The sequence below is a fragment of the Aquarana catesbeiana genome, linkage group LG10, assembly GCF_042186555.1.
Source record: "Aquarana catesbeiana isolate 2022-GZ linkage group LG10, ASM4218655v1, whole genome shotgun sequence".
Classification (NCBI taxonomy): domain Eukaryota; kingdom Metazoa; phylum Chordata; class Amphibia; order Anura; family Ranidae; genus Aquarana; species Aquarana catesbeiana.
Window position 1 is genome coordinate 142666445 of NC_133333.1, and position 17973 is coordinate 142684417.

The window sequence follows — 17973 nt, forward strand, 5'->3', positions numbered from 1 at the left end:
AACTGACCATAGAAAGGTACTAGTCACTTCTTAAGACAGATGAAACGTATCTGTCTGCTTTGCAATGCTAAGCCCCGACTCACACTTGAGCATTTTTCAGCTTGTTTCCATATGCCTGACTACAATCAACATGCAGAATCTTATTTGTTCTAATTGTCCCAGTTCACACTTGTATACTCAGTTGCACTATACACTACAGCTAACCCTCAAAAAAGTACCTGAGCTTTTTTTGTGAGTGAACTTGGGTGTTTTTGGCCCCATAGACTTCAATGGAAGCACTGGTAAATGCGCAATATGTGCATTTTTGCACCTGAAGAACTCCTCTCTTCCTCTAAGACTGCTCTTCACCACCTGCCCAGCCCAAACAACAAATACCATGCTTGCACAAAGCATATAAAACCCCCGAAAAAATGCTTTAAAATCATTGGGAATACAATCTGCTTATGCTCTGTTCAGGTGTTAACACAAGCTACAGGATCAATGTCATTACAAGGTGGTTGGGCCACCCAGGGACATCATTGAGCATATATGGACATGTTCATATTTGGCCAAAGATGTCATAAGGGCACAGGGCTACCCAGTGACTTTATTAACTATATATGGACATCTCCATATATGGTCAATGATGTCACCAAGTGGCCCCAGGCCTTATGATGTCATTGACCACACTCCTTTGATTATTTAAGTGGCGGAGGTAGTGGAGCTGTCATTCAGCAGTGGCAAGTGGCGGGTGTGGTTGGGTATTGGCGGCATATGTTTTTTTTTTTTTTTACTGTGGGTCGACAGCTGTTGTTCAACTTGATTCACATTGACTTACATAGGTGGATGATATGATTGATGATGATTCAACATCAGGGGACATTTCTTTTAATAAAGGACTTGTCAAAAACTGTGGTGTGTTTTTATTTACAGTTGATATTTTTTGGATGAATGGGTAGGGGTACTATGTACTCCATACTCATTTACAAGGTGGGCACTGGGAACTGGGGGCCCCCTTGTTAAAGGGGGCTTCCAGATTCCAATAAGTCCCCCCCCACAACCCCGTGTTTCACCAATAGGGCTTAGTTGTAGATATCTCTATGGCTAAGCACTATAAAATAAACTCATTGGAGGGGTAGTCCTAGACAAGAGCTGTCAATGTCAAGCTTGTGAATATCTTTCAAAATAAATGTGGACACCAGTGCTCCCTGCAGTGTATGGTGGCTTTCTTCTTATCACTTTTTTTGTGAGCAGAGATGGCTCACATGACCCCCAGCACCTGGGGCAATGAGGTGGAACAGCTTGGAGTAAAGAAGTTTAATGTCCAAGCCTCCAAATGGGGGCTAATCTGTGTCTGAAGATTGTGAAAACAGCCAAGAACAGCATAGGCACCAGTATTTATGTGATTATGTAATCTCTGAACCAGCATCTCAGTCCAGAAAGTAGATACTTCACATACAATCACAGTCCTGCAGACTGACTTGTAGCTGTCTACCTATACCTCCGATACGAGCAGGCAGTTACAGTCTAACAGGAAGCTTAATGAACTACCTACAGCGATCAACAGTGCCCTGGTAGTTCATTGAGAACTACAAGCTGACAGCCACAAAGTCTGTCGGTACTGTAGTTTTCCCATTCACAGAACACTGTGAATGAATGACACGGCCAGGCAGGTTGGAGCACCGCATGACCACTTTTTTTTAGATTGTGACAGTGAGTGGGGATAGAAGATCGCTGTCTAAACAGGGGGTTGGGGGGGGGGGCAGTGCATTTGGAGGGAGGGCCCAGTGCATTTTTAACATGTTACATTTTACACCCTGAATATAAATATGTGAACTTAGTCTTTAAGGGGAGTACTGTGATCTCTATGCTGTAATAAATGCCTAGAAAAGTTACACACACATTACTTAGCAAGCAAGCACTTGATATGAAAAAGATTATCTGATGCTGGGTCCTCATTAGTTAAAAAAAAAAAAGTAAAGCAAAATTTGAATATCCAAAAATGAGGAAATCAAAAGGATTGTGTGCTTGTACATGAATGAATGATTGAAGTGAACAAGGCTTTACCTTATTTACCAGGATAGGTCAGCATATACTTTGCAAACAAGATACAAATTGCAAACCAAGCATTTACTTTGTGAAATGAACAGTTTCTACTCCTTTAGTAAACCAATGCCAGTTAAAGGACCAGACCACGGAGAAAAGGAAATGTTTGCTTATTAGTAGAGATTTTTCAGTGCCTTTGAAAATCTCTGCAATCCATGCTGAGTACACCTAATTTTAGTACTTGCTCATTATTGTACAGATGCTAACCTTTACAATACCTGTTTTTAACAAGAAATTATTGGTAAGGGTACAATTTTTGCAAGTACTTGTCTTATCTAGAAATAACAGACAAAGCCATTAGGCATAATTTAGACAGTCCATTCATTCTTCCCACCCCTGATCCTCTTTTTGTAGATAAAAGTACAGCTACTGACCTCAGAAACCAGTCACAATTATTCATTCATGTTTTTGGCTACACTAAAATAAAAAATTACTAAAAATGGGATTGTCCGCTCACCCTGGATAACTACACATACTTAACTTATTGCTTATTAATTAAGCCCCAGAATATGAAAATATAACAAGCTTTTAATTCCAATGTTCAATTTAGGGCCCATTCACAGTATGTATTGCATTCCCGTGCAAACATTAACATACTGTATGCGTTTGCACACAACCTTTAGACAGCCCATTAAGTTTTAAATGGGCTGGCAGAACACCTTAAAACATGAACCATATGTTACCCCATTGTCTTTAAGGCAGTATACCACAATGTATAGATCATTAACATTGGTGCTTTGTGGTGTGCCAAGACACACATATAATGTGGTGCACTGCTTAGGTGTGTTAGAATGCCATTCAATCATCACAATGAAGGAATCTGGTTCTTGGTAATGTGTGTTGTAATTATGCAGGTTAAAATGTGCACATGTGTGGATGGGTCCTTATTGTTATTTTCTCAATGAACATACATGTATTCATATAGCAAACCGTATGTGTGGTCAGTAACTACTAATTGGCACATGGAAATATAAGTGGTAATTTCAAACTTCCCTGTGTCAGGACACACCATTACCATAACCCATGGAACTGAACAGTTTGTGCATTTCAAATCTCAGTAAACTTTCTTGAAAAATGTTTTTACAAGTGACAAGACATGTCCTACGTAATAATCATAACAGTTATTGCAATGAAATTTAGGCAGTCTTCTTGGTCAGTTAGAGGTATGCATAATACATTACATATGTTCTGTCATTTTAGTGGGGATAGCTTTTTTAATATTACATTTCCACTCATTCCTTTAACAAATGATAGGTTATGAAAGCTCAGCTGCAATCTAAACTCTAGCAAAAAAATATATTATCCTTTATTAGTAAGGAGAGGGTTATATTATTAATAATGATACATCTAGAGGTCTTTACTGACCGTGCATTTCATCTGGAGGGTAGGGCATTATATGACACTGTAGTGAACGCTGGCTTTGTTTATTGGCCAGCTGAGTATGATAAGAAAAATAAAGGGCCACCAGACCTAAAACACAAGTTGAGTTACATAAATAAGGTGAAACACGAAGGTGAGCACATCAGTTTTTTTTAACCTGGTGAAAGTGTGTCCAGAGATCTGTCCAAAATAGTTCTTACCAAGTAATGGGGGCACATCTAATAGTTTAGTTAGCAGTTCTCTGGTTTCTGACATCCTCGAAGAATTAAAAGACTGTACTTACCTTTCCGGCCACGTGTGTCAAATCTCTGCTCTCTTGAAGGACTCTGGGCATTACTGCTATTCTCTGCAATTTTTCCCACCAGCTGCAACATCAACACAGCAGGGGACATATTATTCAGCACATTGAGATTGTTGAAAAGTAGTGCCTGGAGCTCTGTAATAGGGCAAAGCTTTAATACCACCTGCCGAAAAGGTAAGTATTAAAATTATTTCTTTACAGGATAACACTAGACAGGGTCACTTTAACACTTCAGCTCCGGAAGGATTTACCTCCTTAATCACCAGGCTATTTTTTGCGATATGGCACTGCGTTGCTTTAACTGACAATTGTGCGGTTGTGCGATGTTGTACCCAAACAAAACTGATGTTCTTTTTTTCCCACAAGTAGAGCTTTCTTTTGGTGGTATTTGATCACTTCTGCGGTTTTAATTTTTTGCGCTATAAACAAAAAAAGACTGACAATTTTGAAAAAAAAACTATATTGTTCGCTTTCTGCTATAATACATATCCAAAAAAAAAAAATTGGATTTATTCATCAGTTTAGGCCAATATGTATTCTGCTACATATTTTTGGTAGAAAAAATCACAATAAGCGTATATTGATTGGTTTGCGCAAAAGTTATAGAATCTACAAAATAGGGGAAAGATTTAGGAACTTTTAATTTTTTTTATTGTTTTTATTAGTAATGGCGGGGATCAGCGATTTTTAGCAGGACTGCGACATTGCAGTGGACAAATCTGACCCTAAGTGACACTTTTTGGTGTGACACCAATACAGTGATCAGTACTATAAAAATGCACTAATCACTGCATTAATGGTACTGGCAGGGAAGGGGTTAACACTAGGGGGTGATCAATGGGTTAAGTGTTTCCTAGGAAGGTGTTTCTAACTGTCAGGTGGACGGACTGACTGGGAGTAGAGAGAGATTACTGTTCCTGATCTGTCTTCTTTACAACGCACGCGCCCGCAGTACCACATGCACAGATCGACACACAGGTACGTTGGTCTGCGCAGCCGAGCCGATTTGCCGTAGAATATGTGCGGTGGAGCGGTCGGCAAGTGGCTAACCAGGATCAAGTTTCAGTGGGATTACTGATACTGAATAATTTGTTTTCATAACTTTCAATCTGAACACATTGCCAGCAGATTTATACAAGGGGGACCTTAAGCAGTATTTTAGATGCATTTAAACTGAGCATTGAAAATGCATTGCATGTTATAATGCATGTTTTAATCTTACAAAATATTTAAAATCCCAAAACACTATGAGGTTGATTTGTTAAACTGGAGAGTACAAAATCTGGAGCAGCTCTGCATAGAAACCATTTAGCTTCCATGTTTTTTTTTCTCAAAGCTTAATTGAATGAGATGAAGTTTGAAGTTATAGTAAATCAACCCCTATATGTTTTCAGAAAGCAGGGCCCATTAGAATGAAAAATGGTAGTTGCAAATTTTTATATTGCAGGAAATGTGTGCAAACTTTTTCGGAAACCTATATTTGTAGTAAAAAATACACTAAAATTCATTTTAGTGCATGCAATTTGTAAAATTAAAAAAAAGAGACTTTGTTGAATAAATAGATATCAGATATGTCAAGCCTTCATATTGCATGTGCTCACAAACCCCCCCAAAAATATGATGTTTAAATAGGAGATGCTTTAAAATATTTTACAGCTAATTAGTTAACCATAAACAATGGTCTTGGAATGATTATCCTCACATTGGTGTGCACCGGAATATCCAGTATGTGATTGCTGTTTACCTATGCACATCCTAAAAACATGTATGTGTGCAAATATGCATGTGTGTGGGGATGGAGAAAGGTGGCTTTAAAAAAAAAATGTAAACATTTTTGTTTTTAGATTTTACTTTATTATTATCACAAAGGGACCAACATCACCCTATAGTTATTTTACAAGACATGTCCTCTTTAGGAAGGCTTCAGGGGTCTATTAGATGTCTCCCCTGAAGGGCCTTTCCAAACAAATTAGGAACTGACAGTACTTAATTTGTGTGCATTCCTGGCTGCTGGCAGCCAAAATCTGACAGCCACGAACCCAAAAGTGTTCTGAGCAAAGCATTTTTGGGTTAACAAATAGTGGGAGGATCGGTGTGTAGATGTTCGCCAATCTATGTAAAAACAGCTACCTTGAGTGATGCTTGGGTTTAACCTTTGTTACATAGAATTTCAAGTCTGAGTAACACTCGAGGATAAGGGAGGTTAGAGGGGCTGGGTATGGAAGGATTTATTTAGGGTAGTATAGCCAATTTAATTTAGTGTTCTTTACATTTGTGTGGTTTCTGTTTTTTATTAATTTGATCAAGTTTTCTTTAATGTCACGTTAAATTTATTTATTTCACTTTTTTCACTATATGTTTATTAATTCTGTGAAAAACATGTAAAGTAATTAAACTAGTTAGGGACCACAGCAAGTTCAAGATAGTTGAAAGGATATTCCAGCCAGCTTAATTTTGTTTTCTCCATTGACTCCAAACCTAAATTCTGAATTCTGTAAGGATGTGGAACTTTTAATACCTTAGGAGCACCCACTGTTGCCACCCAGTGATGGTGCGATCCCTCTAATTGGTTATTTAAAAAAAAATGTTACATTTTCTGGAATCTTCTAATTTTTGCCAAAATTTAGGGGAAAGGAAAACTCTCAATTCCACTGATACCTATGCAACAGGAAATCTGTTGTGTAAAGCAAAATAAAGCACCCATGATAATAGTTCTTATTTTGATTTCTTAATTTTGATTATCAAACCGTTTTATAAAGGTATTTCTGCAAATCACATTTACAACAGTTTTATATAAACCAACTTGTGCTTTAGATGTATTGATCCCTGAAAGCCCAACTATAGGCAAATATTTTATTCAAATAGAATGAGGAAACCTCTGCCGGGTTTATAACTGCTTGTGACCTTGATGGAGACAGAACCGTCTGTTTGCTCACTGGGGCAGGAAGTAAAGTATCTGTGATGGGGATACAGAAAGCAGTTAGAGCACTTCGAGTAGAGTGGAGAAGGATTTGAATTTCAGTCAATTCTGTTATTTATTTCTCCTCATATTTATGTGTCCCTATCACAGTGATCCCTCTCCGGTCCTGTGTGGTCACAAGATGTAAAGGGAAATCTCCTCAAGAGGAAGACAGACAGCCATAAAGCCTGGCAGAAGGTCTAACCTTTCTCTATTCCATCCAAATGTTCTGATTTCAGTTGAGCTTTAAGCACCAACTACAATGCTTAAGGCCATATACTCCAAAAGTAAAATATATAATTATAGTGTCATCATCTATATCTGGTAAAGACTTCCAGACAGGTCATTATTTCATATCTACAGGTCAGGTTAAAATTCTTACATTGCATTGATACATATCAACTATCTATGTACATTTCAGTGCTCATTAGACACCATTATAGTCTGCTCACTGCAGAAACAAAATGTCTTCCATGGATGAAAGGTATATACGATGGGCAAAATGCAAGCCAGGCCTTCCCGAGTCCCTGTGAAAACCACAGCAATAAAATGAACTACATTAGGCTATACATTATTTTTCTATACATTAAACCAACACGTCAGAATGTGTTAGTGTGGATAGTGCAACATGGGAAGTCTATGCAGCTTGACAAGCTGACTTCTTTATACGTCACTAAATGTTTTATGTCCACTGTGTCAGCCATTTTCTCTTACATGACTTCAGAGATATCCCCATGAAAGTTGCTTTTTATTTTACAACTTAAAAGAAGTTACTGTAATCTCTTATGTTCCCATTGTATTTCTGGTATAAATGTTTCAGTATAAGCATGGGGATGATACTGCATTAGATGCTGATTAAAGCTGAACTCCAGGCAGATATAAAATGCACACATTAATGTAGCTCTGTATTCGTTATTAAATTATAATTGTTTTTTTTTTTTTTTAGATCATTGGCATCATCCTCTTGCAATTTTTTAGATCATTGGTATCATAATCTTGCAGCAGCAGAAAGAGGGGCAGGAATGGGCGTCATCAGGTGTGCTGCATGCAAATGTGCTGTCAATAAACATGATGATAGAAAGGTAAGCAGAGGGATGACCTCATCAATCTGCTGCTATTTAACTGTCCACTAAGAATGTTAGTGAAAGGAGGACACCAGGGAAAATGGTGTAAACCAGTAGGATGTGCTGTGTGAATTTTAGAACTGGATGGACAGAAATACAAATAATTTGACATGTAAAACAGCTTCTGTATATGTTTTGTTATCTGTTTTTTAAACTATTTGCCTGGGTTTCAGATTTAAAGCTTGAAATAAAGGTGATATATTTTCACTGGCTAATGTAGCAAACTAAAAATGCAAGCTTTTGCTGTATTGATAGAAATGTGTTATCTTTCTATTGTTTTTCTGCTTTTACAGAATGACCTTTCACCATTCATGTAGAAGCATCCTTACCAACAAAGTATCTCCTTTTCAACCTACATCTAAATTTTGCTCAAATGATCTGACAAAGCAAATCAGATCCAAAATATTTGTAGCCTTAACTGGCATTCTTTTCTCTTTGGGCCTTTGATGTTTTACCCAGGAACCAGACTGGGTTGTATTATTTTCTCCTTCCTTTTGCATCTGTATTTTTCTTCTTTCTTTTTTTTCTCTTTGACCTTTTATATATTTTTGTTTAACTTGCTGTCACTTTGCTGTCTTTTGAGATTTTCAGCTTGGCAGATAGCTATAAATATGTTTTATAACAATAGTGTCTCTAGCTCCTGTATGTTTGTTCTTCAATGTCTATTGTTAGGTATTTTAATACTCATTAGTTTGTACTCATTTAATGTTTAAATCGTGTAGCTGGCCCTGTAGTATAGATGTGATGGGAATATTGTGCTACTAAGCACTTCTAATTAGAAAATTAGATCATGTTTTATGGTAGATTGACTCAATCCTAAATGGTGATGAATTGACTGATGCTTGTTATAGTTACACAGTTAGCTAGGTTGGAAAAAGTTCATCAAGTTCAACCAATAGAAATAAATTAAAAAATAAATAAATTGAAAACCTGCATACACAGAACCCTATATACACAGCTGATCCAAAGGAAGGCAAAACCCCCTTAAAGGTAAGAAAAAACCCTGAGGTTATGACTGAGGCTTCCTGGCTATTTTAGGTGTTTTATGAATGTAGATTTGTTTTGGATTCCTCCATTGTATTATTATTTTCTTTAACTGATGAATATTTATTTGCTATGTGATTGGACTGTATGGTTACCTTTGACTGGCTTATTAATTTTTTCTCCTTGTTGTAGTTGTTTCAAATTGGAAAACCTATAACCCAACTAGTATCCTTTGGCTGTGCTTACTAAATTGTTTGTTGCAAGGCACACACCTAGTAATCATAGCATGTCAAATGAACAGTAATGCTATCCAAAAAAAGGGCATCTAGTCCATCAATTCAATGATTCAGTGCTCTGATGTGATCATTTTTACACTGTACACTATACACTATCAGATTGTCACATAGCTCAGTTAGAACAATTTGTGTTGTGCAGTGATTGACTGTATCTTAGAGTAACATTTTATTCCTTAGTTTTCAATTTGTAAATCGTTATATATCCTGACAATCCTTCTGCAGAATGAGAATCCTCAGTATACAGGAGTTTGGTGGTGTGGACCAGTATGTGTGACATCATAAGAGTTTCTTATGATGTCACTGAAGGCACAGCATCAATGGCCAGTGAACATTTAAACACGGGCTAGCAAAGGACTAGTAATGAATCCTCAGAATCCCCACAAATTGTGCAGCATGGTAAAACAAAATTGCATGCACTATTTGCTTTGCCCTGCACAAAATTAAGCAAGGACAATGAGGTTAGTCTCCTAATTAAAAGTCTTTTGTGCACTCTGACAGCTAACAAAATTTAAAAATAAAATAAAACAAGATATTCTAAATCAATAATAAAACTACTGGAAAGAGCATTTAACCTGGACAGTTCATTTAGATAATTGTGCCTGCAGACAGCATGTTTGGCGCATCCTAAAATACGGTGCACATTTCTTTATAAAATAAACTAATTCATTGCACTTTACTACTCTATGGCTTTTAGTTTTGCATTTTCCATAAAAATAAGAATTTAGTGGAAAGCAACATTCATGAGGGACAACTGTCTTTAAGTTCCGGCTGCACAGTGAACACAAAAAATTATAATATCTGTTGGACTTTGGATAACATCCAAAAAATTGTCAACCTGCGAGAAGGATGACACAATAGACAACTTAAGCATGAAAGTCTTTTTTTCAGTTTTTGGACAATATTGTCTCTTCCTGAAACCAATAAAATATTTCTCCTTTTATAATTCATTTTTTATGACGACATTTCTTTTGTTTTTCATTTTATCAGTCTTGCTGGAGAGATTTTATCGCTAGCATTTTTCTTCTTCTAGAGTCTGGTTTAATATTACATTAAGATAAAGCTTGCAGTGGAAGAAAAAGATTTTGTTCGTATTCTTTTTCCATTGTCCATATTTTTCACTGAAGAGTTAAGAAAGGATTTTTCACAAAGCCAAAAAAAAAAAAATCAAGAATGAGTATAAATCTTCATCAAGATGTTAAGATTTTTTTTTATAGAAGAAATGAATAAGGTAGATGATAAAAGAATCAAATAAATGAATCTAGTTTCTGAAAAAAATATAACATAAGCTAAAGAGAGATTAAAACAAGTTATGGCTAAATTATATCGTCAAATCGCCTGGAAATAATTGCCAAGGTAACAATAGTAAAGTTAAAATAATAAAACTTAAAAGAGACCAAAGTCAAAAGAATTCATTTCCAGGTACTGGGGCTGGAAGTTTCCAGACATTTGGAAGTAAAGGTTCATAGTTTTAGCTCCACAGTACTCTGTCTCTAGTTGAACAGGCCAAGCTGAGAACTGTATCCTAAGGAGATGCTTAGATCTTCCAAAAAGTTTACCACTGATTTTGCATTTAGCAGGGGGATGTTGATATGTGTATGTGGTCTGGGTACTTGATGGCTGGTGGATAGTTCTGGGTCATCTGGATTGAGACATCACTAGAAATGTCAGATGGACTTCGGCCACGGTGCCACACCTCGGGGTGGAGAAACTGGCCTGAGTAGTCTGAACAGTCGCTGAGTCGGGGACGATAGAAAGCTGGATGAGGACGATACATCTCCTCCTCTGCATAGCGCTTTGTGAACAGGTATACGGACATGACACCAGCACCCTGTAAATAAAGTTGTTGCAAAAAACAAAACAAAAACAAATGGTAATAATCATGATAATTCATGTAACAATTCTAATGATATTAATGATTCAGGTTGCTTATAAAGTGTATCTTTATTCAACATTGTTAATTGAGGATAGAGAGTGATCAGAGCACATGTATTGCACTTCTATTAGAAAGCTATCACAGATCAGCTTTTACCAGCTACCCAATGATAGACTAATAAAAGTCAATATCTGATGAGCTATCTGCTAGCTAGCTAGCTAGCTAGAATACATCATTACACTTTGTAGTTTATTGTTAAAGGGTACACCAGGTAAATTAAGTTATAACCCTCTTATAAGAAACTAAAACCGTCCAAAAATGATAAAGTCTACTTAGTTTACCCTAAAGCAAACCTGTGTTCTTTACAATGTAACAGGTTTGCTTTATGCCCTTCTTCCTAATGTGACAGCGCTAATGATCGATGATTGACCCAATACTATCTTATAGGGGTTGGGAGACAATCCTCATCTCTTTTTAAACTTCAATTACAGTGACTCTGAGTTTTCATAGGGCTTCCTTTTCTTGCTCCTAGTGGCTTAATGAAACAACAATGAAATGAAGGATTTTGTCCTGCTGGGGGCAGGGTTTAAAGCAACCCTACAAGGGCAAAATACAAATTTGCTTTAAGTTTCGTAATTTTCAGCAAATAGTTTGAGCAAGGCTTTCATACTACCTATGAATGGAAGCACAGCTTGTTGCTAATCATTCTGTATAACTGTATAGTGCATGCAATTGTTCATTTACTGTTGTGAGAATGAATGAGGGAAGTCAAGAAAATTTCATGGCGGCATTGCATAGCTACTGCATAATTATGAGTACCCAGGGCATGCATAACATTCCTGTCATGAGGGCATTGCCTTCCCTGTGATTTCAGATAGGAATTTGGGGAAATAATGTCTCTTTCTCTGGCATAACTGCAGATTTGGGTTTAGGAAGTTCCAAAACACCAAGTTTCCTGCAGCCCCAGGAATGTGACGAGCGCAGCAGACTTATGCACAGGGCCTATGCTGAGGTGAAAGCTAAAATCTATTTAAATTTCAAGTTTTCAAGTCTATTTAAACTTTTTCTTGAACTAAAGCCGCAGTGGTTTTTATGCTGCTGTGACTCTCCATTTAATGAAAAAGTTCTTGATGTACCAAGTAACATCAAAGAGACAGAAGAGCAATTTTTACATGCCAAGTGGCAAACCATTATGTAGTGTTCTTTAAGACTGCATATAGGGTTTCACTGGTTAAAGTTTTCTAGGGAACTGATTACAGTACTTAAATCCCTAAATTCTATTATCAGTATGATCCTGGAAGTATCATGTCCATCTCCACTCTCTTCCAGGTGTCCAGCTTGCGTTTTAGCTCACTTTTCTGTAATATGTTTAACCTAACTTTTTTCTTGTAGCAGTGATAGTGGTGGAAAAGAAAGCCAACAAAGCATTTACACAAAACTTTGATTTTTCGATTGGGGGGGCCACCAAAAGGGTAACTTACAGCCCTTGAAAAAAGTGTGCTAATAAAGTGCAGACTATGTAGCAATGTAAAGTTTAGAGAAGGAAAATTTCAAAAACCTCTTTAAGGAGAAAAGATGAGGCTGCAAAAGCAAAGGACCAGCCATATCGGTAGTGGAAGTACTGTTCAGAGCTGCTGGGCCGGTTCATGACTTCATCATTTATACTTGAGATATATAAAACCAAACCTACAATTAGGGAAAGGCCTGTAAGAAAATCAAAACACAGATTAAAGATAAGATTTAATTATTATTATAATACAGGATTTATATAGTGCTAACAGTTTGCGCAGCGCTTTACCATGTAGAGGCGGGACAGTACAATTACAATACAGTTTAATTCATTCATCAACAACTATAACTGCAACTCAATATTGCACAAAGCAAACACTTTATTAATCTGAAGAAATTAATTTCAGGGAGATTGCCATCACCAATATGTTTTACACCGGCACAACTTAAAGGATAAGTTCACCTTTGTTCACTTTTTTTTCTAAATTCCAGCTCCCCTATGTACCAATATAGCATTAATGTACTTAATTTGCAAAAATAAAACAGCTTTCCATTCATTCTACACCTGCTTATCTAACTCTCTTCATGGATGTTCAAACACACTGCTCTATTAGTTCTGTCTTACTTCCTGGTCAGACTTTAGGTCATGACACAGGAAGAAGTGGACCAGCTCTTTATATAAAAAACAATCCTGTTCACATGCAATCCCAGGGGTTTCTGCTCCCAAACACACCACTCACCATCCTCCCAAGGGCATGTACAACTCTCTCAGAAACATGATGATGGTACTGATTGCTACAGCTTGAAGCCTTGCATCCCACTGGACTTCTTCAGAAGCTACGGGGGCAGCGCGCATTTATTTTCAATTTAAAGTTAAAGGCTAAGTTCACCTTTGTCAACTTTTATTTTCTAAATTCCAGCTCCCCTATGTACCCTAGGTGAAATTCCAGCTCCCCTATGTACCAATATAGCATTAATGTACATAAAAATAAGTTTTATATGAGTGTCTTTTTAGAATTCTTAATAAAAGTTGTCTTTGTGGAGAGCATTAGATTGTACTTTCCCTTTACTGAGGAAGATATGCAGAAAAATCACCTGGACACAGTGCCCGCAGTCCTGGGTCTGAGGCAGATAACAGGAAGAAAGGAGCTACATTGCAAGTAGTAGGAGACATCAATCATTTTCTATCATCAATCTAGTATATGTGGTATAGACCTCTTATAGCTTAGAGGTCATATATGAGGGTGAGCGCACACCTGTTTCTTATACACTTGTGGAGGTGGCTTTCCTGAGTTGTACTTAGAAACACAATGGAAAGTTTCTACAGATAATGAAGAATAGAGATGGTATGTCTTTTTAAATAAGACATACCAATAGTAAGATCTCTACTTCCTGGTCCCTGGATCCTCCTATTTGGAATTATCCCATTTTTCACGTTGTTCACCTATTGATTGAGATTCCTGCCATCTCTCGTCTTTGATGTGGATTGTCCGGCTTTGGTCGGGTCTTCCCCTTCTCTGCCCCCTCTTTTGGTCGTTGTCTGAGGTGGCCTCACTCGTCCTCTTTCTTTCTGGGTGCTGAAGGGCCAGCACAGCCATACCTCCTTGCTTTTAAAAATTCTTGATGTGACTTACCAAGATACCTGCTTCTACATGATATCATAGATATTCACACCACTTGCTCCTGATGAAGAGGAATAACGCATGACCTTGAAACGCGTTGAGTATCACTCTGTCCAAATGTACAAGAGTAATTTAAATTAAGAGGTTCTTGATCTCATGACGAACACTATGTTACACAATTTTTATATATTTTTGTAATCTGTTTGATATAGCTAATGCTGTGTCTATCCTATTAGATTTTGCATTACTAAACGCATATATTTTAGACCTATTTCATTGCCCTTTAAAGTCCCACCAGAGGGTCTCTTTTTGTTTTTGTGTTCCATAGTAGGGATGTGGGTAATTTCTCCTGTAGCCCAATAGAATTGAACTATTCTACATATATCCCCCCAAAATCCATACCAGGCTCTTTAAAAAATGCATTTACACTTGCAATACTCACCTTCATTGCAATGCTCTTCCGCTCAGTAACACTTTGACTAGAAGAAGTTCTCAGCCTTCTGGGTTAAATGATGTCCTCATCATTCAATCGGGAAGACTAAGAAAAGATTGTAAATGCAGGGTGTCATCACCACCCCTTGAACACAGCACACTGCACTTTGAATTATGCAAAGTTGGCCAGTATGATGGGGTGTTCTCTCCATGTTGGGTCTTTTCTTTTATTAAGGTGGAAGGAAACACACAAAACTTCAGATTTGGAAATAACAGATCAGGAATTATGACAGGGAGATGCTGCTGTTTACAGAATATACAAGATGCCAACAGGAGATCCATGACTATGGCTGAAATATACCTGTTGGGTAGATATTTTAAACACAGCAAATTTGTTTTAAAGGAGGTGATTTTTTTTTTCAAAATGCTTTTTTATATGCACGTATCACTTTTCCCATTCAGGTTCTCTCTATAGTTCACCTCTTCTACTACCAATACCTATATACTCAGCACTCCCCAACAGCCTGTTCACCACCCACAGTCCCAGGTAGAAAGTCCTGTGTAAGCTCACTGTTGATTTGTCTGGAAATTCTATAATTTATGAATCATGTGGACCGTCCCTCATCCCAATCATAACAGTACTTGGACCCGGCAATTGGCCACCCAGAAGTCTTGCATAGTGGGAAGAAGTGGAGAAGAATACATGCTCCCCCATACCTTGTATTTGCAAGAGCTCCAGCTGGCAAACAAGGCTTCAGAAGAGTGTGGGAAAGCTAAGTGTTAGCAGCAGAGAAGATGGGTTATAAAAAGTATCTGGTACTTGAACCAACTTTAAGAACTTACCAGAAAGTATGAAGAAAATTCCAGAAACAAATGCTAGTATGGTCCTCTGTGGTCGGATATGCCCGATGTTGCTGATGACAAAGGCCGTAAACACAAGAAAAAGGCTAACCATAGGAAATGGGGTTGCACTGCGGATAGTCTCTGCATAAAAACAAAAACAAAAACAAAAAACGTTAAACCCTTATGTCAACATAATACATAAGAGTAAATGTATATACAACTAAAAAGACAGTGTTAAGGTAGCTGTAAACTCAAACAGAGTGACATTAGTTTGCAAAAGCACTGTGTACCATGAGCGATTGCCCCTTTTTTAATGTTATGTTTTCCCTTTATTTTTTAGACTTTGTAGCATATTAGTGATGCTGATGTCCTGCAACCTCTTTAGACCTGTTTACTGTCTACAGCGTTCTAGTGATGGCTGCATGGCATTTCTCAAGCTGGGTTTTCTAATGGTGAAAATGGTGAACAATGCCTTCATAATGTGTTGTGACCCTATGACAAAATGTAAGCAAAAGGAACACAAACTACACATACACACCTAACAGAGAATGTATCTTTTCCATTCTTTCTTAGAAAAAAGGGCTTTATAGCTGAACTTTGTTTATCAAAATCCCTGTATACTCCTTTAATACCTTAGTATGCACCAAATGCCTTTCCAAACATAGATATTACCTTATAAAAGTAGCAGTGAAATCATCACCGCACTGCACATAGCCTGTCAAGAGAGTGGAACTGTGGGAGAGACCCAGCAGGCCTGCCTGCAGAGAACTACACAAGGGGGTGGAAACAAGACTAATCACCCTGCACAAGGATAGAGAACAGCAATGTCCAGTCTTTATGACAGGAAGCTCCTATACAGAGGCAATGCTTCATACTCTGGATTACCAAACAGATATGGTAAAAGTACTTAACCACTTCAGCCCCGGAAGGATTTACCCCCTTCCTGACCAGAGCACTTTTTACAATTTGGCACTGCGTCGCTTTAACTGCTAATTGCGCGGTCATGCAATGCTGTACCCAAACAAAATTTGCGTCCTTTTCTTCCCACAAATAGAGCTTTATTTTGATGGTATTTGATCACCTCTGCCGCTTTTATTTTTTGCGCTATAAACGGAAAAAGACCGAAAATTTTGAAAAAAAATGATATTTTCTACTTTTTGTTATAAAAAAAATCCATTAAAATCAATTTTAGTCATACATTTAGGCCAAAATGTATTCGGCCACATGTCTTTGGTAAAAAAAATGTCAATAAGCGTATATTTATTGGTTTGCGCAAAAGTTATAGCGCCTACAAACTAGGGTACATTTTCTGGAATTTACACAGCTTTTAGTTTATGACTGTCTATGTCATTTCATGAGGTGCTAAAATGGCAGGGCAGTACAAAACCCCCCCAAATGACCCCATTTTGGAAAGTAGACACCCCAAGGAAATTGCTGAGAGGCATGTTGAACCCATTGAATATTTTTTTTTTTGTCCCAAGTGATTGAATAATGACAAAAAAAAAAAAAAATTACAAAAAGTTGTCACTAAATGATATATTGCTCACACAGGCCATGGGCATATGTGGAATTGCACCCCAAAATACATTCAGCTGCTTCTCCTGAGTACGGGGATACCAAATGTGTGGGACTTTTTGGGAGCCCAGCCGCGTACGGGGCCCCGAAAACCAAGCACCGCCTTCAGGATTTCAAAGGGCATACATTTTTGATTTTACTCCTCACTACCTATCACAGTTTTGAAGGCCATAAAATGCCAGGATGGCACAAACCCCCCCCAAATGACCCCATTTTGGAAAGTAGACACCCCAAGCTATTTGCTGAGAGGCATGTTAAGTCCATGGAATATTTTATATTTGGACACAAGTTGCGGGAAAGTGACAATTTTTTTTTTTTTTTCACAAAGTTGTCACTAAATGATATATTGCTCAAACATGCCATGGGCATATGTGGAATTACACCCCAAAATACATTCTGCTGCTTCTCCTGAGTACGGGGATACCACATGTGTGGGACTTTTTGGGAGCCTAGCCGCGTACGGGGCCCCGAAAACCAAGCACCGCCTTCAGGATTTCAAAGGGCATACATTTTTGATTTTACTCCCCACTACCTATCACAGTTTTGAAGGCCATAAAATGCCAAGATGGCACAAACCCCCCCCAAATGACCCCATTTTGGAAAGTAGACACCCCAAGCTATTTGCTGAGAGGCATATTGAGTCCATGGAATATTTTATATTTGGACACAAGTTGCAGGAAAGTGACAATTTTTTTTTTTTTTTTTTTGCACAAAGTTGTCACTAAATGATATACTGCTCAAACATGCCATGGGCATATGTGGAATTACACCCCAAAATACATTCTGCTGCTTCTCCTGAGTACGGGGATACCACATGTGTGGGACTTTTTGGGAGCCTAGCCGCGTACGGGGCCCCAAAAACCAAGCACCGCCTTCAGGATTTCTAAGGGCATAAATTTTTGATTTTACTCCTCACTACCTATCACAGTTTTGAAGGCCATAAAATGCCAAGATGGCACAAACCCCCCCCAAATGACCCCATTTTGGAAA

The 17973-nt window shown here is 37.8% G+C and overlaps 1 protein-coding gene and 1 long non-coding RNA gene across 4 annotated transcripts in view; one reads left to right on the forward strand and one right to left on the reverse strand.

Moving 5' to 3' along the window:
- Positions 1-17973, forward strand: part of LOC141110933 (uncharacterized) — a 130195-nt gene that overhangs the window by 100541 nt on the left and 11681 nt on the right. The window contains exon 2 of the long non-coding RNA XR_012236352.1: positions 7672-7807. This is a non-coding gene — a long non-coding RNA (uncharacterized lncRNA). The remainder of the gene's footprint in view (positions 1-7671; positions 7808-17973) is intronic.
- Positions 724-17973, reverse strand: part of CACNG7 (calcium voltage-gated channel auxiliary subunit gamma 7) — a 276026-nt gene continuing 258776 nt past the window's right edge. For all 3 annotated transcript variants that reach the window (XM_073602738.1, XM_073602739.1, XM_073602740.1), the window contains 3 exons: positions 15409-15549; positions 12561-12706; positions 724-10957 (listed from right to left, as the gene is read on the reverse strand). In XM_073602738.1, coding sequence (XP_073458839.1) covers positions 10700-10957; positions 12561-12706; positions 15409-15549 — 545 coding nt within the window. In that variant the 3' untranslated portion in view covers positions 724-10699. The remainder of the gene's footprint in view (positions 10958-12560; positions 12707-15408; positions 15550-17973) is intronic.